The 27054-nt window shown below is 40.5% G+C and overlaps 1 protein-coding gene across 1 annotated transcript in view; it reads right to left on the bottom strand.

The window, feature by feature from the left end:
• The window catches only part of MAP1B (microtubule associated protein 1B), a 70595-nt gene extending 44167 nt beyond the window's left edge, over window positions 1-26428 (bottom strand). Inside the window, exons 1-2 of the mRNA XM_058864835.1 lie at window positions 26215-26428; window positions 21502-21603 (exon numbers count right to left, since the gene is read on the bottom strand). Of these exons, the coding sequence (XP_058720818.1) occupies window positions 21502-21603; window positions 26215-26392 (280 nt within the window). The 5' untranslated portion in view covers window positions 26393-26428. The remainder of the gene's footprint in view (window positions 1-21501; window positions 21604-26214) is intronic.
• Window positions 26429-27054: the final 626 nt, after the last annotated feature.

Below are 27054 nucleotides of genomic sequence, written 5' to 3'. Positions count from 1 at the left end.
ACTTCCAAGCAGCACTGTCATCCATGCCCTGCTGTACCTCCAAATTATATATATCATGTCTAAATAATAAAGAACATTTCTGACAAAAAAACCCAAACCACAGCTACTCCCCGCTAAGCAAGGCAGTGAGGGGGCACTGGGATTTGATCTGGCCGCACTGTTCCTGTGGGTATGACATCAGGCCTCTAAAGCTGATGGCTGGGACACTAATAGCAAGAGTACTTTGTTCCTTAATGGACCTTTGGGTTCTTCAGCACAGCCTTAGTACAAATAGTTCAGCTTTAGTCCTTACCTTGACTCCTTCCCTTTTTTCCCCCCTCTTCAGAGCTGACATAGTGCTAGATAAATAATCTTTGCAGAAAGTGGCAGTACCAAGGTTGCTATTTTACCTTCCAGTCCTTGATAGCAAAAGTTCAAAGGATTGCTAGATCCTGCTGGGACTCATCTCATGTCTTTATAGATGTCTTACAAAGATGTCCGGATGCACTTGAAGCTGTGGTGACTCAGCAAGACACAAAATCAAGGTTCTGTCCACAGAGCATCTCTTGACATCTTGCAGAATACTTCGTGTGTCACAAATTAATTCCTATCCAGAAGCAATTTTTTTTCTGTCTACTTAGAATCTCCCTGGCTAATATATTTGCTAGTTTTTGTTATAATTTTCTGGGTACTGTGACAAAAAGTTGTCAGCTTCACTTCCAACAAGGCAATGTCTGTTTACTGTTTACATTTCTGTTTGTAAAGTTAATGAGCATTTGGGAAATACTTGCATTTTATAACTTGCTAGGCAACTGGATCTTTGTTCCAGTTATAGCTATTGTATATGTTTTGCAATAAAAACCATGGAAGTACTACAGAAGATAAAATTACAGAATCATATTAGAATGTATGATTATAAAATCATGGAATCATACGTTTGGGTTGGAAGGGACCTTAGGGATCACTTCTTCCCAATCCCTCTGCCTTGGGCAGGGACACCTTTCACCAAAACAGGTGTTCAGGGCTCCATCCAGTGTGGCCTTGAACACCTCCAAGGATGGAGCACCCACAACTTTCCAACTTCCTGCCGATATTTAACCTAAAACCTACTCCATCTTAGTTTGAATCCATTCCCCACTGTCTTGTGCTCTTGCACTCCTCATACTCTTCTGTGAAAAGTCCCTCTCCATCTTTCCTGCAGGTACTGGGAGGCCTCAATTATGTCATCCTAAAGCCTTCTCTTTTCCCAATGAGCAAACCAAATTCTCTCAACCCTTCCTCACAATAGAGGTGTTCTATCCCTCTGATTATCTTGATGGATCTCTGGACTTGCTTCCAAAAGGCTGTTCTAATAAGGATTGTCAAAAAATGTCCTTCTTGTACCGAGGCCCTCAGAGCTGGATGCAGTACTTCATGTGGGATCTCAGCAGAGTGGAGTAGAGGGGCAGAATCTCCTCCTTCAATATTTATAGAGAAGTAATTTTACTGTGTACATTTCTCTTGCACCATCTATCACATGCTGGAAACCAAAGAAACATCCTAAATTGTAGGATAAAGGCAAATCCAACTGGCCTTTAGACAACAGATGTTTCCTTCACTGTCTTCAGTGAAGTGGACAAACTCACTGGATTAATTAAAAACAATAGTCTAGAAAATGTGTGTTACAAGATAAAAATACTGGATTTTCCACACTGCCAAAAGTATTTTAACTTGCTCATTAGCAATCCCAAAGAAACTTAATTTTGACAGATTTTAAATTAATTTATATATTCACTGTGCACTACAATATGAATTTTCTTTTGACTTCAAGATTAAGTTAATTGTGATTTGGTTCTTGGTCTAATATTTTGAATTCAGACATGAATTATTCATCTTCTCTCATATACTTCAATAACGCACTGCAAGTTACATGGAAATTGCCCCCATGGCACAGATTCCATCTCATATAAACTGGCACAGCAACAGCAGGTTCACATCCTATGTTTAGCCTGCACTTAGCAGGAAGCCAAAAAAATTCTGCTTGAGATTGTCTTTAGCAACTGAACAGCCCCTGTGGGCTGAGTTCTACAACCTGTGTGTACATTGGTGGTCCCAGCATAAACTCTCCATACTACCAGATGGATTAGGAGCTGTTGCAAACAGCTGATAGAAGGAACAGTATTTCAGTAGAATGCTTAAAGCCAAGTCAAGTTAAAAGCCTAGGTCTAATTCTACTAATGTAGGTCCAGGCACCTGCTGATGTGTATGTACTTTTTAACCATCTCATTCAAGCTCTTCTCAATAAAATCAGACTAAGACAAAGGGAAAGTTTAAAAAACTGGACACTTAATAGAGGTATTTTTTACATCTCTGTAAAAAAACCAAACAAACAAACAAATATGAAAATACAAGTGTTTACATCTTTGAAGGACAGGATCCAACCAAATTTCTATAACCATGGAATGAGTCACATGAGTAAGAAGTTCAGAAGTGGACCCAACCATGTAGTAGTTGAACTTCACTAAAGTTGTAGTTATAATTTTTATAATACCAAAGCTATTACAAAAATTTCAGAAGACAGTCTCTCTTGATTTCATACCTATTCATCCCATGTATTATATTTTTATTGTGCCTTAGGTTAATGTTGAAAATGCATTTTAAGGTAAAATGTTTGTGTAGGTGATAATTATTTTAAAACACTACCTTTAAATTCTCACAGCTTATTTCTCTGAAGTGTATGTGCAAATCAGAGCCCAGGTTTGCACCCTTCTTTGGTCCACAAACACTACCTTCTAGTTTGTGCTCTCTTCTGCTGTTGAAGACAAATCCAATCATATCAGATACTTATCCAGTGACAACTTAAGGACAAGTGAAAGATGAAAAGGTAAGTTATTTCACTTCCCTCTCTTACCTCCTAGCATGTCTGATTTTATTCATGCCTGTCTTTTGCGATCTCCTTTTGTACCACACAGAGCTTATCAACTGACACAAAAATAAATGCGTAACAAATATTTTACAGGACCAGACAAAGGGATTTGCTAAATATAAAGAAGCTGCCTGGTCAGACTTCTGCTCTTATCCCTAAGGGTGAATACTGTTGCTTCTGACATCTCTTAAGTTCTTGCAAAACCATCTCAAGTGCTACTGGCAACCAGCGATTAGTCTGGTTCTCAGACACCTTGAGGGTCTATAGAGAATAAAAGGCAACAGGTCCTACAGATTACCTTAAAATCAACTTGCAAAACTGGGATGCTGAAATGGATGGCTATAAACACTCGACAGGTAAGGAAGGAGAGGGTTTTGGGGAGCCCTGCAAGTTAGGAAGTGTTTTGATTACCTCGAGCTTAATGATTAACCCTGTTCACAACAGGGTTCAATGTTTATGGCAAGAATCAGGCAGAAGGCAAACACAGGAGATATCCTGGTGAGAGACTGTTACAGACAGGATTAAGAAGCAGATAAAATATTCTATAAGCAGCTAGGAGAATCACTGATCCTTGTTCTTGTGGGGAACATCAAATTAATGGATGTCTGCTGGAAATGCAACACAACAGAGACAAAACAGCCTAGGAGGCTCCTGGAGAATGTGGAAGAAAACATTCTGGCACACCTGGTGAGGGAGCCAGCCAAGGAATGTGCCCCAAGGAATGTGCTTGTCTAACTTGATCTACTTCTGTGACAAAGTGTTCCACTTTGTGGATGAGGGAAAGGCCATGGATGTTGTCTGCCTGGACTTCCGCAAATCTTCTGACACAGTTCTACAGAATTCTTCTGGACAAACTGTCTGCTTGCAGCTTGGATGGGTGCACTGCTTGCTGGGTAAAGAACTAGTTGTATGGCCAGACCCATGGAGTGGTGGTGCTGCATCCAGCTGGTGGCCAGTCACCAGTGGTGTTCCCTGGGCTCAGTACTGGGGCCAGTCCCCTTTAATATCTTTGTAACTGATCTGGATGAGGGGATTGAGTACACCCTCAGTCTGTTTGTGGATGACACCATGTTGGATGGGAGTTTTGCTCCACTGGAGGCTGTGAAAGCTGTACAAAGATATCTGGACAGTCTGGATGGTCTGAGTCTAGTGGTGTGAAATTCAACAAGACAAATTGCCACATAATCTTTTTCAGTCACAACAACTCAAGGAAGTGCTACAGGATGGGGGAGAATGACATAAAAGGCCCTGGGGGTGCTGGTGACAGCAGCTGAACACGAGCCAGCAGTGCCCAGGTGGCCAAGGAGGCCAATGGCATCCTGGCCTGTGCCAGCAATAGTGTGGCCAGCAGGAGCAGGGCAGGGATTGTCCCCTGTACTCAGCAATGGGGAGGCTGCACCTCAAATCCTGTTTTCAGATCTGGACCCCTCACTGTATCAAAGACACTGAAGTGCTGGAGCACATCTAGAGAAGGGCAACAGAGCTGGTGAAGAATTTGGGGCTCAAGTCTGATGAGAAGTAACTGAGTTTCTTACATTGTTACCTCACATTCACTCAGTATCATATTTCTGCATGGTTCTTCTCAAAACATCCTGGGTACCTTCTATAACAATATACTAAATATTTTAAGTAAGGCTTGCACATCAGCCTATCATAAGCTGCTATCTCTGCTTTCTGTGTTGAGCAGGAACAAGTATAAGACAACATCTGGATCCATAGCAATATACATGAAGTAGTCTAGCAAAGGAAATCAAGAGAATGGATACAAACATAATTTCCTGACTAAAAAGAATTGTTTTATTTTATTTCCTCCTGGGATCTGGCTATATTTCTAATCAGAATTCATATGAGATTCTAAGATCATTTGTAGTATACCTGTCAAAGCTGGATCATAACCATATCATGGGAATGGCTCAGGAGTTTAGACACAAATAAGGCATTTTCAGGGTTTTTATTGGTAAGCTTGTTGTGAGTGTTTTTTATATTTTTGTATTTTTTATATTTGACTATAGTAATTTGTTTCCCCTAGAAAAAAAGCATGGCAAGTTAAAAGTCTATAGTACCATTTTGAACTGAATAATTAAAGTTCACAAAAACACTGGTTTTCAGTTACATTTCTGGTGCTTAAATTGCTTTTGTTTCTTCTACAAAACAAACACAAAGTAAAACACAAAGTCTCATTTAAAATTACCCCTCTCAACTTAAAATTTTCTTGTGAATCATCTAGTTCTGGTTTTTACAGTAATGCAGTGGTCTTTTATGACAATTATATATTTCTTATGCTGATGGGCTTAGAGTCTAACAAGACAGGAGACGCTCTGAAGATGTGGATTAATGTAGGAAACACATGAGCAAGACTAATCAAGTGTGACAAGGGGAACACGGGCTCCAACAGGTCAAACATACACCAGGGGTTCTCTGGCTCCCTGACCCATGCGTCCAGAACAAGGGCACACCTGGATGCTCCACGGGGGAAGTCAGCTCTTGTCTATGCCCTCATTTCTGTTAGTGTGCACTACACTGTGGTCCACATGACCATATGGGCCATATAACCAATGTGGCAGTGGCAGAGTTACCTTTAGCTCTAATGGCTTGCAGCAGCACTGACTAGTCATATTTCATAATACATGGACTATACAAGTTCCTCTGATAGTAATGAAAATTTTCTCAGCTTTCTCTCCACAGAAATTCAGAATGGAAATCTGCTAATATAAGCCACAAAAGCATGCCTTCCCCTCTTCTATGTTTCATGAAAGAGGAAGAAAATTTAATACTAAAATAATTTTTCACAAGGGTCTTGTGTGAACTTTGGCCTCTGTATCATTTATGCAAATTATACATACACATATAAACTGCTAACTATTCATGCAGACTAAGCATTCCTGTGCACATATGGTCTCCCACTTGGGGACTTATTCCATATTTGTGCATTTTAATACTTCGTTAACAAATGCAGATATCTTTGTAATTAAACAGGGTATTTAATGTTCTGAAGTACGTAACCATGTCAAGATTTGCTGCAATTTATCTCCAGTTACCTGATCATAGAAGGGACCTGTTAACAAAGGAATGAGATAACAAAAAAAACCCCAAACCCAACTATAAAGAAACACAATAATGATGAGCCTCTCTACATTCTCAAATATTTTTATGCTGATGACTGATCTGAACAGGTTGTCTGACTACTGGTAAAATCTTCAAGGTTTAAGCTTTGTAAGAATTCTCCTTTAGTACTGATTAACCTCAAAACGATGTTTGAAGAGCACAGGTAGCATGAAGTATATAATGCACTTTTTAAAGCTATTTCCAAGTCTGAATTTCAGTGTAGGCTAGTAATAAGTATTGTCTCCAGGGTAAAAAAAATATATTACTTTGGACATAGCAAGATATCCTTTGGGCTGATATAAGAAAATAACAGGCTTTTTAAAAGTCTAGATTGATTTTTTACTGTTTCTAAAAAAATAATAATAATAATAATAAAAAAGTAAAATTAAGGCAATACTAGTTACACTGCAGTTTGATAAAACCAATAAAACATTTTTGTTAGTAATGAATAAAGCCCACTCAGTGAGCCTTTGAGTAACACCAGGGAAAACAAAGTATCCTCTAGTCTCCCACATCACCTGCTTCTTCTTCTCTCAGTCAGCATCAGACCCATTCTCTTCTAGGGCGGGCTGCAGGGTGGGTGGATGTACCAAGCCCAGCACTTTGGGGTGGTCCTGTTTTAAGAGCCATCTCAAAACAGAGTTGCACAAGAAACAAATCCAAGCCTTTTTTGCAACATCCAGAGTGATTCTGGAGCTCTTCTCTTGCAGCCTTACCTTGATGATTTTCAATCAGAAAATCCAGAAAAGTTGTGAGCAAACTTGGCTCTCATTTTAATGCCTGTGTCTACTGCGGCTTCTGTGTTCTGTTTTTAAAACTGAGCAAGGAAGAAAGCAGCTGGTAGCTGAGAAAACTGAAGGGGTCTCTGGCCATCCCCATCTTAGGGGGTTGGCCATTCCCAGTCAATGCATGAGCCTCTCAGAAAGTATGAGCAGGTACCACAAGAGGTCTGAGCTGACCACAGCTCCAGCCCCATGGATTGGTGCCTGGGTGCATTTCGATGGAAAGAGCACGCCAACAGGCAGAAAAAAAAGGAAAAAACAATGCCTCCCTCCTTAAGAGCTTCTTTCAGCAGAAGCCACAAAATTGGACATAATTAAACCTTAAGGAACTGAAGGCCGTTCTTTCAGCCCATGTAGAAGTGAATGATACGACAGTAAATTTCCTACCATTTTATTATTTTATGGCCAGGAGGACATCCAGAGATTGCATAGAAGGTGAGCAAAAGCCATCTAGTCTGTCTACCACTGATCTCCCCCTTGATATATTCCTCAGTCTCTATTGTTCCTCCCCTGAGAACTGCTGTCACTAACACATCACTCCTACTCTGCCTGAGAGGATGGTGTCTGCAGCCTGAGAGGTTGTGCTAGAGCTGATCTATTCATTATCTGACAGACAACACTCTCACAGGCAATTCCATTAGCAACACACATCTCAATGACACCTTTTACATGTCTGGTTTCCAACCACATAGATCTAAGTGTTATTCTGAGTCTCTTTTTTTGACATTGGAAATCACTGATATAGTGCAAGTTGTGTTTATTGCTCTCTTTCTTTCAAGCTGCTGGATTGGCAGAAGTTTTCCTTTAAAAACTGTCCTATATGCTTTGGTGGTAAGGACAATGCTCTGGTTGGACTAAGAAAACTAATAACAATCAGCTATCCACATAAGGCCCACAAAAAATAAAATCAAATTTATCTTTGAAACGTGAATCTGCACGTCAAAAATATTAGTATTTCAAAATAAGGTTAAGAATATTGGGAAAGGACCCTTGTAAGCTATGTGAGCTCTGCACTTAACTTCACATTATTATTGCTGTTTAAATGAAAAAAGTGATCCAGTGAAAATTAAATGAGCAATTTTCATGTGAAAGCCTCTGGGCATTATTAAGATTCACAGCACAGAGTGTCATGCTGCTTCATAATAAATTGATCTGAGAAAGGTACTAAATATCTACTGCCTTTATAACTAAGAAACCATTCTGCATCACCAGTGTTTCTGCAACAGACTGACAGCCAATTTTTTTCCTTAAATATGCAGCCACAGGTTAAATGCTCCAGCATTTTCCAGTGGCAGCATCCATCCTCCTATACTTTGGCAGGCAAAATAACCCTGATTAAATTAATTAGTATCTTCAACTACTGTTGAGCTCATTAGCAACCCTCTAACATTGTATGTTCTGAAGATATATGCTTAAGTGCAGTAATTGTAGGCATTGGTTCATTAGCAAGTATGATCAACATGGGCTATCAAAAACATTTTTCATGCATAACAAATAGAGCAAATTGCTAAAACAATAAAAGAAACATCTAAGATCTATAGCATGTTCATCTACATGATGTGATAATTCGTTAGCATAATTAGAAGCAAATTTATAATAACACTTAATTTTCCACCTTCTTCAGTCTAAAGGAGACCAGGGATACTGTCCTTTCTGCAGAAAGTTTGTGCCCTGGCTGGCAAAATGTCAGGTGAAATTAAGACTGTGCAATGAAGGAAGTGTTATTTTAGATGTGATAGACAAGAAATCTTGCTGATTGCACACAGGCTATGTAATTACAGGGACTTGTGAACTGTACTTTCCTTACAATGACAAATTGTTGGCATTGGTGAGAAATTTAACCCTCCCAGTATTAAATGAACACAATTCAAGAACACTCTTAGAAGCACCATCATCATTTGAAAAGAAAACAACACAGGGACACGCTTAAGGAACACAGTAACAACATAGTTGCATTTTCCCACCCAAAGATTAAAACAATGCAGAATTTATTTTCTCCTTCTTGGGCAATAGAAATCTCATGACTTTTAATATTTTCTCTTGACTAAATATAAATATTGCCATTAGATTTCCACTGGAAGCTTCTGCTTTTGTGTATTATTATTTTAATTTTTTCCATATGAGCCACAATACATTTTAAGTTTGGCACACTTCATTTTCTAAGGGAATTACACTAAAAGGAGAACTCTAACTAGATGTCAATGAATGGACCTATGACTGATAATAGTTCTAAGTTGTAGAGGTGCACAAGTATTTTTTCTTTGCTTAAGACAAAAGTACTTACCTATGGATAAGAGAAATAAACAATGGAAGAGTTGATCCTGCCTTCATTGGGATCAAGTGCAAATTTCTGACTGATTTCCAAAAGGAAAAATTTTACACACAAGACTTGCTAGCAATTCAGTTTATATTTAAAGGCTCCAGAAAAGAGAAAAGAGATTCATGTATGCTGTACTAGTCAAATAAGATGTATCTGCCAATATGAGCATACTTTTTAACTTTATGATTATGATCTTTACTGTATTTTTTGGAAATGGCTACACTTCCACAAAGTCACACTACAGTATAGTTCATAACTCATTAACCTCAGAAATGCAAATTTAAAAATAGAAATGTTTTTATAATGCAATATTACAAACATACATTAAATGAAGCAATACATAAGAAAAATGCACTGAACTTTAAGTCTTTTACTTTTCTGTTAAAAGGTTTGATTTATGGCTTCTGTTTCAAGACCTTTGTGAATGTTTATAAGTGAGCAGAATTTTCATATTGTTCTAATATGTTCACAAAAGGGAAAACTGCTTGCCTTGCAGAAAATGCTAAAATTAATCTGAGAAGAAAAATCATGAAAAGAAAATGAACAATGACCTGGTCATGCAAGCTCTCCTCATTTGGCATTTACTGGATGACCTCTGTAAACCTGGCCACTCACAGAAGTGTTTAGAATACAAGACTATGTCACACTCACCTTTCACATCAAATTTGAATAATCATAATAAATTTATTGGAATTATGCTACAGAAACTTCTTCCCAGCACAGTGCTTGCAAATTACTGTACAGCTGCATATTTATATTTGGGCTTGATAATTTTTAGCCAATGTCTTGACCCATTTGACATCCTCCCAGTAGGCTCTACACTGCTGCAAGGAAAGGGCAGCAGTCCCTGAACCCAGCTCCCTCTATAAAAAACCTACATATCAGATGAGAATAGCAGAGGAATGTAGATGAAACGTTATAGAGAATACATGGTCAGTCAGAGCTAATCCTTTGTAATATTCTACTTTACAGAAGAGAGGATTTAATTGTTTCTTAAATGGCTCTAGGGCCTCTGAATGGGCAAACCTATCCAACAGAGCAGACATTTATTTGAAAAAAACATCTCTTTAATAAATATTGATCTATCATAACCATAGATCATTCTGGAGTCACAGCAATCTCTCCCTGCCTAATTAAACTGTGCTAATACAAAAATGTGGGCCAGGCCCATGAGGCACAACAGATCTGAGGGAGTGTGGAAATGCCTGGAAGTTGCAAGCTCTGGGCAGAGAAGCAGAAAGGCACAGGAACTGTGCCTGCATGCTAATGAACTCCACCAGATCGTAATCCATACAGATTGCAATTTAAATTCCCTTCCACATCCTCAGCCTCAAATTCTTCTAATTAACCCGCAGGCATGAGATAAGCAGCAATGCAGAGGGGGGGATGGCTCAACAGAGGTGACAAAAGGCAAAAGACTTGCCACTTCTCTTTCCTCAGGATTTGAAGGTTGTGTCAATCATTAAGCCAAATGCAGAAGGGTAATCAAAATGTCATTTACTTAATTTCCGCATGACATTTTAACTTTCACCTTATAAGCATTCCTGGATTTAGGGCTGGCAAAAGTGTTTCAGCAATCACAAAACACACACACTTCTACAGCCACGTGGCAGCACTTAAAAGCATTTCACTCCCATTGAAAAGGAGCTTTGTTAAAGATGGCAGGCAGTATTTCACCCCCTTGGCTTACACTTTTTGTAGAGACACTCAGCTTCCTACAGAGGTTCAAGTCTAACAGAAGTCAATTTATTGCCAGCCCCAGCACCATGCCAACTTGCAAGGATACCATAGAAGAGAAAGGCTACACTTTATTTCACACAGTGTCACAGCAACCCAGCAGTATTGCATGTTACTGTATGTAGAAACTTGTTACAAACAATAGTTCCCACAGACATTTCCCTCAAACTCTCCATAGATGGGATCTGGAAATTGCAGTTCCTCACCAGCATTCCTAGGATCCACAAACTGCAATTCTTCAACAGGACTCCAATGCTGCCTTAGATGTGGAGAGACCTGTCTGATTTCAGTATAATTCCTCATAATTTACTCATTCAAAGCAGTATTTGTCAAAGTGTTTTTTAGTAATCACAGTGAGACAAACTGCTGTCTGTGGTTTTGGGCATTTTCTGATTTTTTGTTTGTTGCTTGGGTTGTGGGGTTTTTTTTAATGAGTGGTAACAAAGCTGCTTTTGGTAAGCATGGAGAGGCCTGCTATTCCAGCACAATTAAATGAGATGAAAATTATTTGATTGTGCATTTATCAGTGTTTGCATATATGAAAAGATTTTGCACATGCAGATGTATGCAGGTGTTGTATAATAAAAAAGTCCTCACATGTTCTTTTTTTTAATACAACTCAGAAATCTGAAGGAGTTACACAATTTTATGAATAGCTAATCTCAGCTTTTCATCTCTATAACTGTTATTTTCAAATAAATTTGAGTGATCCCTTAAGTGTTTACATTAAAATCTGGCTAGTATCTTACTAGCTTACTTGAAGAGAGTTGGTGGCCTCATTTTGAATTTTAATGAAGACCACACTGCATAAGTCACTGAAATTAGATTCCCTACTGGCACACTTGGCCTTGATGGAAAGCTGAAGCAAGACAAAAGGAATTAAATGCCATTACATTACTGCAATTGAATAATCCAAACCATGGGTTGTCCATGGCATCTGAGTATGATTGCCACAGTCAGTCTTTACATAGTTCAGGGGCAAAATTAAGAAGTAAACTTCAGGTATCTTGGTTTATGACATACCATGTGTTCTATAGTCACTTAGAAAGCTGTGATTTCTGGTTTTTTCATCTCTGAGAAAGGAAAAATGCCACACTGGGACTTAACTTGTATGAACACTTACAAGTATTTTTAGACAGACAATACTGATTTGCTTTGTCAAACTACCTGCTACTGTACTCCTATATTCCTAACAGACAGTCATAGCACAGACTGAGACAGGGAGAAAAGCTGAGATATACTAAACTTGACAAGTGAGTCAGACTCTGCTCGCTCAGATCTTTTATTCCATGCTGTGCTCTGAGAGAAAGAGAGGCACTGCTCCAGGTCTTACCGTGGTTTATAGTGCAGCTTCCAAACAGGAGAAGCTCAGGCCTACTGGAGATATCCAGAAAATACAGAGAATACATGATCTGTCAGGCTGATTTTCTTATCTGTATCTAGAGATATGTTAATTTATGCACAAATCCAGCTATGGGTAATGATCTTGCTTTTTTCCCTACTAGCTGTGCAGAGTTAATGTTAAGCATTTTCATAAAATGATCACTATCTGTGGTCTTCCACCTGAGAGGGCTCTTGACCTGAATGAGCTTTTCCTTCTTTGACAGTGGGAGAACTGAGGTTTGCTGAGCTCACTGAGGGAGCCATCTTTCACAGTCAACAGAGCTGGAGTCTCTGGAATTTAAACTCCAAGCAAGATCTCAGAGAAAAATAGAAACATATGTCTCACATTAAGAACTAAGACCTAAAAACATTACAAAAGTATTCATACTGACTTTTGAATGTGATCATTTATTGCACAGCATTAAGCAAGGGCACTGAGAATGCCATCTGCTGGTAAAAGCAGCATGAGGGAGCACAATTCCTTATTAGACAACTTCCAAAAATGAGAAAGGTTAAGAAACCTTTGTGGATAATGATGGATTGTCAATTGTTTGGGTTTGTTTGGTTTGGTTTTTTGTTGTTTTTCTTTTACTGCTAATTTGAAGTTTTTTCCAATAAAGTAGCTTTATCTGCATGATATAATGAATTTTACATAGAAACTTTGCTGGGAATGGACTTTCAACCAGAAGAAATTACATCTTTATTTTGAACAGGAAAAGACTAACTTTTGCAAATAGCAACAATTTTAAAGACACCATACATAACAAGGAAATACGATCAGCGCTGAAAGACTGAGATTGCTTCTACTTTCTTGTTCTTCAAGAAATAAAGAAATAAAAAAAATATGTTTCAGGGGAAACATATTCAGAGCAGCTGAGGACAGTTGGCTGTTCAGCCTGGAGAAGGTGAGACTGAGGGGAGACCTCACTGCGGTCTTCAAAATCCTTGTGGTAGGGAAGTAGAGGAGCAGTCACTGATCTTTTCACTTTCATGACCAGTGACAGGACTCAAGGCAGTGGCACAAAGCTGAGTCAGGGGAGGCTTAGGTTGGATGTGAGGAACAGGTTTTTCATAGAGAGGGTGGATGAGCAGTGAAACAGGCTCCCCTGTCAAGGGATGTGGCCACAGCACCAGCCTCACAGAGCTCAAAAATGATCCTCTTGGACACATGGTATGTGTGACTCCTTGGGTGTCCAAGGAGTTGGACTCAGTGATCCTTGTAGTTCCCTTCCAACTCATCACGTTCTATGATTCTGTGATTCTCCTATTTCACAGGACCTCAAAAGTCATTCTCAAGATTTTATTAACTATTTGGTGAGGACACTGAAAGTCTAATTCTCTACAGTAAAAATAAACAAAAAAAAAAAATCAAACTCAGCAGTGAATCTGTTTGTTATTGTACCATCACCTAGAGCAACTATGACTACAAGCTTTCTGTGGTCAGTTAGTGATTTGACCACAAATAGTGGACAATACCTGTCTGCTAACTCCACTTACAAAGCAGTGACTGTTACAGAACTACAGCAAGGCAGATCCACAGAAGCCACATCTCTGCTGGGCTGAAAACATACTTTCTTTCTTTTTTCCCCTCAATGATTATTGATGAAGTGTTCTGTTGTGCCCAGTTCCACAGCCAACAACCAAGTTACCTGAACTATCTAACAAAAAACAACTAGTCTAATATTGCTCTTGTGTTTTCTAAGAGCATCCCATCTTTGCAAGCCAGTCAGAAACATGGGACAGTACATGGGACTAAGATTTGGTGGAGTTCAGCAAGGACTTTGGTCTAAATATAATTTGATTATTGCTTAGACTAAGTTAACAATTGCTGACAAAGGGATGTCCATCTGCTCAAAAGTATGACAAACAAAAAGAGTTGAAAGTGCCAGATGTCAACTCTAGCATATTTAATAGCAGATTAAAATATGCAAAGTTGCTTAGAAATAGTAAAATATACAAAAGCCTAATTAGTATTGAAAAATATTCAAATCTTCCATGTCTAATGAACTTCTAGAATTTGAGCTTTGGAGCTAGCAATGATAGGTCAGAAAAAAATCAACAGCACTATATAAGTTATTATGAGCAATGCCAATTAATTATTAGCTTGCCACAAGCATTAAATCTTATCCCAAGACACTCCTGAAGGCTTGCTTTCTATATCTATTTCACGTACTGGCCACATACAAAATAATTTCAAGTTTGGTTTTTTTTAAGTCTAAGTTCTGTGCAAGTTCTAGAAGACCAGGACACAGTCTGAGATTAAGAAAGGATGCTAGATGGCCGTAATACCCATGACAGGATGTATGCTGCTTCTAAGCCTTAAGATCAGAAGCAAGACTCCTGGAGTTGGACCCTCTTAAGGCTCTGTCAAACTTCATCCCCTTTACTTGGAGAAGTTCAACAATGGTGTCCAAAAAAAAAAAAAAAACAATCTGACCAGAACACAAATACCTACATGTAGTATCATGCTCAACAACAAAAGCTAGAGCAGAGGAGGAAGGTGGGGTTTTTAGTCAGCAGAGACTGGCTGGGCATTATTTTGTCTGTGTGAGGTGCTGAGCAATTTCCTTCACTGTGCTACTTGGTTTGGTTTTGCTTGTTTCTTTGGTTTTGTCTTCACCTATAGTTTCACCTTTATCTGGACCCATGAGTTTTCTTGCTTTTGCTCTTTCCAGTCTCTCAGGTGTGGGGGAGATACTCAATCCACCATAAAGAGCTCACAAGGCCTAGGAAAGCTTATCTGTGACTCAGGACACAGGAGCCAAACCTGGGAACAGAGTTTTCTCCAGAAGAACTACTGGTCCAGCTTCCAAAGGCTGCCTTTGACAGAAGGGAGTTGAGGTCTGTGTAGTTCCTTAGAATGACTCAGAGATTATGCAGTCAAAGAACATGGCTAATCTTTTGCAAGAAGGTTTTTTTTTCGTTTGTTTTGCTTTTGGCGGGGCGGGGGGGGGGGGGGGAGGGGGCTGTTTCTTTTGTGGGGCTGATGGTTTGTTTTAAATAAAACCCCAAGCTTTCCAGAGTTACAGATGGGCATAATGTCCCACACACATTGATGCAGGAGACAGGGGCAGAGGGACACAGGACCGTGACTCATCTCACCATTACAGACAAGCTTTCAAGTACTAAAATATATAAAACTGCAACACCAAAATAATACTGAAATTCACACAAGTTTATGAATTAGTTATTATTTTAATACAATTTTTACACCTTTTTTTTATCAGCAACTGGTTTTGAATCATAAAATGATTAAAATCTGCAAATCCAGGTCACCAGGAGCACTGATTTTCTTCTCAGCTCTAGGAACAGATTACCACCAGCAACTACAACACCAAACTCATCATCTTGTCTTTTTGGTGGGACCATCTTGGGGGGGTTGATGCAAAAACGTGTACCTTTGTTACGGAAATATCCAGCTTTCTATTTGTGACTATTAACTGTCTGCAGTGCTCAACTCAGCTACTCATAGGGATTGTGAGGTCCTGTGGGGTACTCCTGGAAGTCAGGATCACACTGATTTGCAGCCAGCACAGATGCACCTCTTGTACCTGTCTCGACAAGGCGGGTGGCAGCTGGAGCACTTCACACACTTGCAAGGTTGGTATCAGCAGCCACAGTGGTAACTCTCATTCTACAGCTGGCAGTGGGAATAAACACGAGCTCCCCATTCCACCCAGTCTGGAGACAGGGAGTGTCTCAACACTTCTTACCTCTGGTTCTATTTCTGAATATAGTGGTAGGCAAGTCACTTCAAATAAAGTAATATTTTTGTCTTTTAAGAAAGAAGATAAAATTTTCATTTTTTTGCTAATTATGGGGTATTTTTGTCTTTGTTCTAACTTCAAAATACTAGATAGTACTTTCTCTAATCCAAAATCCAATCCAATTATTTCAGAGGCCTTTGGATTAAGTCTCTTCTCATTATAAAGTCAAATTAAAACCTTTAATGTTTCTATCAAGTAACTGAAAGATTAGATGAGAAAGTAACAAATTCCGCAAAATAAAGTACATAAATCTTAACAAAACTAAGAAAAATGGACAACTGACAAAAATGTTGCACATGACAAAAAGAAATTAGACTTAAAAAGTGACAGTGATTTTCTGGTGACACATTTATCATAAATCCATGATGAAAGAGATGAGAGGTAGGTCATCTGCAAACGATACTGGGCAGAGGTCAGAAATAAAATATTGCTGGACTTTTCAGTTTAAGAAATCTTAATCAGAAATTAAGAATTATAATTCTTAATATGTTGCTTGTGAGATTCCTCAATCTTTTTAGTAATATTTTGTCTATCAGATAGCTCTTCAAAAACTAACCTTTGTGAATATACCATTAGATATGCTTAATTTTCATTCTATTAAAGAGGAAAGGGGATTCAAATTTTGTAATTTTTTACTCTTCTTTTATTCTATTTTTTGTAATGTTTAAATTCTATCATTATTCATAACTAACTTAAACCCATGCCTCTGGTAGCTGCCTCATACAAGCCAAAACCTGTTCCCATAAAACATGGGCTATTCTGAGACGGTTGAACTTACTGTATTTACTTTTGATACAAGGCATTTAAAAACAACCTCTCACTAATTTTGCTGATTCACACTAACAGCTTAGCATAAGCAGGTACCAGTGTTTTGGCAGCAATGCAAATTCATGCTAATTTTCTTTGAGATCTTTCCTAAAAAAAGCAGAAATGGAAGTCAATGCCAAAATGATTGTCATGTAAGTGCAACACCTGACTCACTGCAAAAAAGATGATAAAGAGACTTATTAGCCCATCTCTGGAATTTTAAATACTACTAAGAAAAGAAGGCTTTGACAATTCTTGTATCCAAACACATAGTCTATTACCTTGTAATCCTCTCCTGAACCACCAAAATCCTAGCATCTCCCCACAAAAAGCTCAGGAGCAGTCCAGTGCATATGTTCCCACCAACATGCTCAACAGGACGAAGGGGTTTCTGGCTTTGTGCTGCTGGGCAGCTCCTCGGCTGCAGCCCTGGACCACTGGCAGCTGCAGGTCACCCTGCAGGGACACCATTTGCAGCCACTGCAGTGTGAGTCAGCTCAATTACCTTTTTGAGTCTGCCTCCATTTTCTTTCTTTCAATGCGCAAATACTTGGAGACATAAAGCAAGTCTAGTAGCCATCTAAAATTAACTTCTCCAAACATATAATGAGCTAAAATGATTCCACTCAATATCTACTCCAGGTATCATCACAGCCTCCAAATACCTGAAGAATCATATTTGTAGCATGTACCTGAATACCAGGCTACCTGAAATCTTAAGTAAAATTAATACCTAGGCAGTTATGGAACTAATAGTGCCTGAAAAAATCTGGTCTTGACTTCTTGTCTGTTTTTCCTTTCTTTCATCTCAAATGACAGGTTTAGCTCAAGTACCTATGTCCTGACTTGAGGAATTTTCATGAACTGCAGTTTTCAAATAAATCAGCAGAAAACCCATGCTGCTCAGGATTTTATTAGTGATTCCTCAAGCTCACATGGCAAGCTACTAGGTGTGATGTTAACTGGTTTTAGATCTGCAAAGGAAATGGGACTATACACCACTTTGCTGAAGTGTGGAGCTGTGCACATTGATGACCAAAATTCCCAGATCTGAAAATTCTCCACAGCTAGTCCTAAGCAGTAACTTTTGAAATGGGAACTGTCAGAAGGGAAGTTGTTAAGGTTTTATGGAGTAATGACAGTGTCACAGAGCAAAGACTTTTTAGGAAGCCTGAAGGAGGCAAGCCCACTGCTACTGCTGATGCAGGTGGCCGCCAAGAGGAAGTGAAACATGTCTCACACTTTGCCAAGATCCCCTCTGGCTGCAGGCAGGCTGGCAATAAAGAAGTCTTAGGCACAGGTAATGAAGGACTCACTTAAGTCTGCACTTGGTGTCTGCACTGGCTAATGGGCAACAGGAGGCCTCCTGGTACTATAAAGATAGGAAATACATATAGATGCTCTTGATAACCACAGGACAAAGTAGCCACAGTGCATAGCTTGAGCAGGATTTGTTAGAAGGTTGGGAGTGAAATCTATTTCACCCCCAAATCCATTTAAATAAAACAGATCTTATCTAGACAAGGGCTTGAATATGCAACAATGCAACAGTTAAGTGTCCCCAGATGGAAACTGAGGGATAAAATACGAGTGTACAAGCCCTACAGAAGGGCCCTCAACAGCTTCACCGTCCCCCACCCAAAAACATGGTCTTTTGTGAAACTGCTTTATGCAGCTGAAACTTTCTTGTTAATTAAGCAAAGATTGGTAGGTACAGCTGCAATTTCAAATGAGCTCTTCCCAAGACTCTCCCCTTGTTCTGCCTCACTACGAGATGCACATTTCCTTTTCCAGCTTGTACATGGTTTGCATTTTTTGTCCTTTTCATACTACCATAAGATGGAAGTTATCAGTACATGACAAAGAAAACAGAGGCACCACTGGAGTACCCCTTTAAAGTCATGTTCCTGTTGTCATGGCAACCACTTAATTAGTTGTGTGACTCATTTTTCACCAGCACCTGGCAATATCACCTCTCCAAGATTTGTTATTATTAAGGAGTCTGCTAACTCAGCTGCTTTACAAGGTAGCAGAAAAGATCTCCTGGCATTTCCATCCTGAATCTTCTTTGTCAGGAATATAAATCACTCATAAATTTCCCAACAGCTGAATACAATGTGCACAAATACCACTGTGACAACGCACCCCCTTGAAAAGAACACAAAGAAGTCTTGGGAGCTAATCATGCTCCCTGCAGTACCAGTATGCTATTCACTAAACAGGGAGGGGGATCACACCTTAAAGAATTTAAGTGAATAGACACAAATACTTTGACAGGCAATCTCTTGCACCTCTCTCCCTTGACATCATAGTTGTATGGCATGGGGACAAGATTGGCCCCATTTCCTTCAAGCTTCCTTTTGCAGAGAGATTCCTATCCTTCACATTGCTGCTGTCCATATCCTCAAGCTGCTCTGAGAAGCACACAAGCATGTACTCAGCCAGCACTGTAATTACTATAACTAATTAAAAAGGCTTCAGTCAGACAGCAGTCAGACCTGACAAAACCAGAAGCCTTCCTCAAGAGTAAACTGTCCCTATATGTGAGCTGCACAGAGACTTCAGACTCAAAGGGCTGAAAAAAAGAAAAGGTTGTTTAATTACATTCCACAGGCAACCCCATCACCTTGGATGAATACTTCCCTTAGACAAAAGGTCACCTGGTTACCTAAATTCAGTTTCTGAGTTTGGAACCATAAAGGAATACTTACTTACAATTATCTCTTTGGTATCAAACTCAATCATTTCAGTGGTTGAACACCCAAAATTTAATATTTGGGTGCTGTAACAGAAATTAAACACTCTGAAATCTTATTATAATGTGGCAACAGAAAAGCCTCCTCTCTGCCAAACAGCAAAGAGGATACAAAGGAGCCTCAAGCAGAATTCAACATCAGAGAACAGCAGAGAGAAGCTAAAATAATTTTCTGATCTGTACAATGCGATTCTGGAGGGACAAATGCGCTTCTCCATAAAATTTTAGCCAAGAAGTTCGTCAAAACAGATAGATTTATCCCTTGATATTGCCTTTATTCAAGTTTCAGGCTCCCCTAATGCTCTTTAAACACAGATTTTGGCAGTTTATTGTTTGACGATTGAGCAGTAGTGAAAAACACATTCATTTATGCTTGTCAGAGATGTTGATGAATTCCAGTCACATGCAATTAAGGTGGAATTCAACACAATAACAGATTAAACAGCAAAGTCTAGACAAACAAGGGGAAAAAAATCCACCAAAAACACAATTTCCAAAGAAAAATTCCTAAACAAGTCTACATTCTTTCTGCTGCAAAAGGGGTGCACCATCTTATTTATTATATGAAAGTATTTATTTTATTTTAATTCATGTAGTGGTATTACAATGGATCATCTAAAAGAGACAGTAAAAATACTAGTCATGCAGTAATATTTATGCTACAGAAGCAACACGGAATCTTTACGTTTTAAAGTAAAACACATATGTCAAAAATGGGATACACTGCATTTTGCATTTCTTGAAGATAAATTCCCTCTCTGTAAAGCAAAGCTTTAATTCAGCTGAGAAGTTGAATTGGCTTAATGACAATTAAAATGAAATGCAAGACAAATATTCTAGGCCCCAGTTTACATCTACATAAATAAGGGGCTACGTGTCTTTACTCAAAAATCTTCATGCTGTGTACTGTTTTATAAGTTATGTTGGTTTTCAAACCACAGGAAGAATTGTAGAAATATATATTTTTTTCTTAAATCTGGCAGTGCTTTACTCTCTCCATGTATGGGGAGATACAGCAAAAACTGTTCTAATATATGCTGCAAGAAGAAAAAATTAGTCACACAAGTCATTTTTGTACATTATTCAAAACCATCAGGTCATTGCTGTCATGCTAGCAAGGCATCAGAGTCTCTTTGTCAACAATGTACAGCAACTGAGCTCAAAAAAGTGATTTAGTAGCATGATAAAAAATTTCACAGTCCTTTTTCACCACATGAGGGATGCTCCAGAAGCTGGAATTTTTAATACTCATCAGAACTAGGTTGTACTGTACAGCAGCACTCAACATGCACACAGCCACAGTGATTTCACCAATGACAGAAACCTCTACTACTTTGAAAAGGTCTTATATGTTCACATGAGAAACCTGATTAAATTCATCCACACTCATTCAGCAACGGTATCAAGAGTAATGAGATCTTAGAAAACTTACCAAACACTTGATTCTCATGAAACCTGAACAAACCCAAATTTTACACTTCACAGAACTGGTTAACAAATGTTTCACTTTATTGAATGACTCCTCTTAAAGAAGAATGGGCTTGAAAAAAAGGCAGCAAAAGAGATTTAGTCTTATTAGACTGTGCATTTCTGATTTCCTCATACAAGCCAAAGAAAGTTCCCATGTGTAATGGCAGACTCACCATAACTCAGCTTCTCATACCAAGAAAGACAACCAAATCCAAATTCTTTGGGAAGAATCACAGGGCCTGAGCTGCAGCTCTGCAACAGCTGTGACATCAGTTCTGGCCTCTGTCAAACTACAGAGCTAACCTTTCCAGTTATTATTTTGTATGCTCTCTACCTACCACAATAGGCTTCTGTCACTGGACTACTAGATTGGTGCTACATGAAGAAACTGTTCAATCAAACAGTGAGTTTTCTTAACTTTAAAAAGGCCCTAAAACTAATGGGCCAGGCAACTACGGAGTGTAATTTAGCAGTTCTACTCTCAAACTCACCTCGAACTTCAGGAGAGAATCGAGCTGAATGGCGAGACACGAAAAGTTTCAGTTCTTGATCCAAGTTGCATTCAACCAAATTTGTGTCCCATGATCGGATTCCTAAAATTCAAAATACAAAACACATCTAGCTTGACACATGAGAACTGGAAGTTTTAACTGAGTATTTTTCTATTTGCATTCAAGCTATTTGCATACTTCTAAATACCAAGCCCAGCCTTGCTTCCTTCCAAGGCACACAGCTATTTTTTAAAATGCATTTGGAAGAATTCTGACAGGAATCAGAAAAAGACAATCTGCCTTTCCAAAGGGTGACCATTTTTTAAGGCCTCAGCTTTAGAACGGCAGTAGTAGTCACTTCACAGTAAGCTACCAATGTCCCTGAAGTGACTTTAAAATCGCAATATAAAACTTTACAAAAATGGAGGAGTGAATCACCCAGAGGACACTTCAGTCATGTTGCCCTTTTGAGAAGAAAAAGGCAGCATTACCTAGCATGTTGGTAATTAATATTTAAAAACAAAGTATTAAATTGATGACTTCTCCATTCAGTATCTTTGAAGCATACCATATTTTAAATTAAAATTTAAGTAATATTTTATTTATGAAGTGTCAGTACTCTAGTTCTGAGATCTGAAAATGCTGTGCTTGATCTTTTTTTTTTAAGAACCAAACTGCCTATTTCTGTTCCCTACCATTTTTCCCCAGCTACTTATAAAGTGAGACCCTTAACACTTATATGACCAAAAAATATATTATTCCAAAGTAGATTTTTAAGGACTGAAATTCAAACATAAAAAAAAAAAAAAGCCATTGCAGTCAAAAGAAAAGTTTCTAATTTTCTTCCATGAGATTTTGATGAATAATTTTAGAAAAAAAAACAAACTAGCAAAAAAACACCCAAAAAACCCAAATCACACTTTAGATTTTTCTATAATTTTGTTCTGAAATTGTTCTGAAAAATCTTCTTGTTTCAAAATAATGAGCTGGCAGTAACACTACAAGTAAAAGTCCAGGCACTAGCAAACATAAAATGGATTGCTGGTGAGGAGTGTCTGGTGGCCCCTCCCCACATGAGCATGCCTTTGCATGGAATTATTGGGTTAGACCACTTTGGGGTTTGACAACAAGATGCATGAAGAGGTGTGTGTCCAACCCTTCAGAATGAGTCTAGAATTAACACTGCTGGTAACTCTGTCAGGATTTCAAGTTGTGGATGTTACTGTCAATGCCACTTCCCATGCTCTATGTATTTTCTGTTTCAAGGCAGCAGAAATGTCAGAACTTAGACTGGAAGAAGCCATGTTGCAGAGATGAAGCATGAGAAGAAAAGAGGGAATAGCAGAGAAACCAGACCTGCAGTGCCAGTCTCCCATTGCAGCTCTGAGTAGGTTCTCCATGCAAATATGAAAATCTGCATTTCAGAGCCTGAAGCCTCTGTAAGAAGAATGCATCCATAGCTTTTCCTTGTCAGCATCCAAGTAAAGGTAGTAGCAAGCTTACTGTAACATGCTACCGACATGTTAAGTAGCTGCCATTTGAATCTCTACAAAAATCTGAAAATACAATATTGACTGTGTGTTTCATTACCACTTGAGAAAAATAACTGAGCTATAACCAGCCACCTCCACTTCCTGACTGATGCATCATTGTTCAGAGGCACAAGCAGCAAGTCTCCTTACTTTGTTTCCTCAGAAAGCTCTTGGCCATATGGTACATTTTTTGGGACAAGTTTTGGCAGACTAAATAGAATTTAATATCTTCCAGGTGTTGGAGTATTTGAGAGCAAGAACACCAAGATGATATAATACCATACACATAGAGCACATATGAAAACAGTAAATATTAAAACTGACATTGATCACAAAGCTGAAGTACACTGAGTGAATGAGTGCTGAACTTGAAGAAGCTTGAAGATAAACTGCTTCCTGGCCATTGGCACCAAGCTTGGGCAGAGAAACTACAATGCTTTCTGGAGGTCGGTTAAACAATGTGGACCATGATTATTCAATGCTGCTAATGACTGGACTCGTCTACCATCCCCAGCTGCTTTAGATGCAGTCCTAATTTGCTTTAGGGATAAGATTCTGATGAGATGTAGTCAAGATTGCACAATCACTGCCTGATTGAGCCAGGCAATGTCCAAAATACAGGACTCAACACAAAATAAATAGGAAAAAAAAAAAAAAAGCCAAGGGGGAAAAAGCCTACATGCACACAGTGGTCCTAGAAGCTGAAGCTGGAATTTGGGTAGACTATCCAAAATTTGCAACTGCATGATTCAGCAATCTGGATGCAAAAATTATGCATGTGTATTATAGAGTAGCAAAATGTATTAAATGAATGATATCACTAAATCAGGTTTTAGGTGGAACAAAGATAAACGTGGAATTAAAATCCAAGGTCAATCCAATGATGGATTAGCAGTGTGGATGTAACTGCTGTAAACATGGCTGAACTGGAACTATTTCTTCCTTTCTGCAGTCTTAGGAGTGCAATGTCACTAGACACAAGACTAATCAGATAGCAGGCAGGGCACACCCAGTAGCATCTGCTAAATCAGTGGAAAAATCTTGAAGCTTTCTCTTCACTCCTCTCTTCTCTTTTGGTGGATGGTGGGTTGGAGGACTGCCCCCTTGGCAAAGTCACATCCAAAATATAATTACTGAAAATGCATCCTGCCACACCATTCCCTCCCCATGATATATTAAGAAATGACTCTGCATTCCACCAGGTTGCGTAGCATCACGCCACTGATGTGTTATCAGCAGATGTTTTCTTTGACACGTTGCTCTGCAGTTTGGCGCATGAATCCACAGTTTTTAATGATGGTACCCAGGAGAGGTACCAGAGAAGACTGAGACAGAGTTATCAAAAACCAAAATGCATTTAAAGCTCTATTGAGAATAAAGGCAGCAAGAAGTGTTTTTTTCCAGACTACAGAAGACTTTCCAAAGAGAAAAATATTACCTGAGCTCCTAATTGCCTCACATAGATAAAGCGTCAGACTCCCACTGTATTCATCCAGAACAATGCACCTCAAAATTTCACCAAGCAGTTTTCTTAGCAGGCAAATCCATCAATCAGATGGTCTGATACTAGAAGCAGCATGGTGATTTATAATCCAAAATGATCAATTAAAAGGCCAAAACACTTCCTCTGAACACCTCAAGCTGTAAGTGGGTGTTATGCTTAGTGGCAGGAGGTAGCAGCAACTGAGCTATGCAGTAGCAACTGTACAATAGGACATTCAAGAAGAGACTGAAGAGCCTTTCTTCAGAGGAAGGGTATTAGCTGTCTTGAGGGAAGAAATCTTATCAATTTCCTTTATAATCTTTGACAATTTAATTAAAATACAGCCAGTTCTCTTCTAACACAACTGAAAATTAGATAGAGTTAAGGAAGTGCAATGCTGAAGAAGCTCTGAATGACAAAGCACCTGCCTCAGTAGCTCTCCCCAAGAGACAATGGTAGCAATAAAGATGAACAGGTTATGATGAAACTGGTTAGCTGAGATGAGGATGCCTTTTACCTCAAACAGTAATGAGAAAGAATTCAGAGAAATAGCCAACTAAACCAACAATGGTTGAGAAAGCAACAATAGAGACAGACGAAGTCCTAGCTGGACTGCTGAACCACACCTACATGACAAGGCTGCTACCAATTCCCCGTTCCGGGATCTCTTCTCCACTCTTAACAATGGCAGTTCCTGAAATCTTTGTTTTCACCAGCCCAAAACAAAAAATACATGTTATAAAATCAGGTATCAACTGAGTTTAACTAACTGTAAGGTCCGGCAATAATTTTCTTTTGTGCTTTATTCCACTAACACCGCAACAGCTTGTTGTTTTGGTTTTTTGGTTTGTTTTTTTTTTTCCCTCTCCGCATATACACTGCAATCTATTGTATCAGAAGCCACAACGAAAACTCATAAAACTGTCATTTCACTTGCAATACCACCCTGCATCGCCGTCTTAAGAAAAGGACAAATAAATGCCGAGTCAGAGCAGCCTGCAGTCGGACAATAAGGAGGCTGAGCACTCGGGTAACAGAGTTACTTATATGGGTTTTCTTTATTGGAATATATATATATTGGAATATATATATATACGTATATAGAACTTGGGTTCTGAAAAATTGCCCAGACAACAGAAAAGTCCCAGCGCCCAAAGTTAGACACAAAGGCGCGGCTGCGCTCCCGCCCGCGCAGCCTCTGCCGCCGAGAGGGAAAACGCCCCGAACCCCGCCGGCTCGGCGTGGCGGTGGGGGACGGGGGACTGCGGGTGCCAGCCGCCCCGCAGCCCCAGCCCAGCCCATCCACCCCATCCCCGGCCGCCCTTTGTCCGCCCCAGGCTGCCACCGGGACCGCAGTGCGGACCGTGCCACGCCCACCCGCCGGTGTCTCCGGGCAGACGGGCTCGGCGGCGGGCGCTGCGCTCCGGAGCCGGCCCCTCCGCCCAGCCATGACGGGGAGGGGGCTCGCTGCGGCTCTCGGCAGCCCCGCTCCGCAGCGCCCGCGCCCCGCACCCGGGGGAAGGTGAGTGCGTGGGCGATTGCGGCGGGACCCCCCGGGGAATAAAGAGCCGAAGACCGCGGCTCGGCGGGATGGGTGTCGGGGGACAAGCCTGGCTCCCGGCCGCGCCCAGGGAGGGGCAGGGCGCCGGCAGGGGTGTCGCGGCGCTGCCCGCGGCGCCCCGGCTCCCGCCGCCTCACCTCGCTCGATATTGGCGATGGCCCGCCGCAGGTGCTCCTCGGTCACCAGCTCGCCGATGACCACCAGCAGGTAAAACTTGCTGTCTAGGAAGCGGTGGGAGAGACTAGGCGAGGTGGAGGTCGGGTTGGGGATGCTGCAGGAGGGCTCCGAGTCCACTTCCACCACTACGGTGGCCATCGCCTCCGCCCCGCGGCTCCGGGGCGCTGAGCGCAGAGGGGCCGCTCGGCGGCAGCTCCGCAGGCGGCAAGGAGGGAGTGAGGGCGGGTGGGGAGGCGGCGGCGCTTTTATACGGAGACGGTGCAGGGCAGGGACCTGGTGAGGAGGAGGAGGAGGAAGGGGGGGAGCCGGCGCATCCTCCGCGCCGCCGCCGCCTTTCCAGCATCCACAGCTGATGTCATCTGCGGCAAATCCTCCCCGCGGCGGCCCCCGGAAGCAGGAAGGACGCGGGGGGCGAACAACGCCCCGAGGGGACGCCGAGGGGTGCGCCCCACGCTTGGCTCCCGCCCGGCCGCCGGACCCCAGAGCCTGCGCCCCTCGCGTCCCTTGCTCCCCGCGCCCATTCGGGGCGTCACCCTGCCGGCCGGTCACCCCGAGGCCCGGCCCGGGTCCCAGCCTTGAACCTTGAACCAGGGCGATGAGGAGCCGCAGGTGATGGCCTGGCAGACCTGGCGAGCTCATGTGGGAAAGCCGGCATGGGGGCTCTAGCAGCACTCCAGACGTGTATGAAAAAGCAGTGCCACTGCCTAAAGCCAATTGTCCTCTCCTACATCTTGCTGTAGCACTGCAGCAAAATTTGAGTCATACTCAAAAAAGCACACACCCTCACCCCAGCAATCTAA

The sequence above is a fragment of the Poecile atricapillus genome, chromosome Z, assembly GCF_030490865.1.
Source record: "Poecile atricapillus isolate bPoeAtr1 chromosome Z, bPoeAtr1.hap1, whole genome shotgun sequence".
Classification (NCBI taxonomy): domain Eukaryota; kingdom Metazoa; phylum Chordata; class Aves; order Passeriformes; family Paridae; genus Poecile; species Poecile atricapillus.
This window is presented reverse-complemented; position numbering and strand designations above follow the sequence as displayed.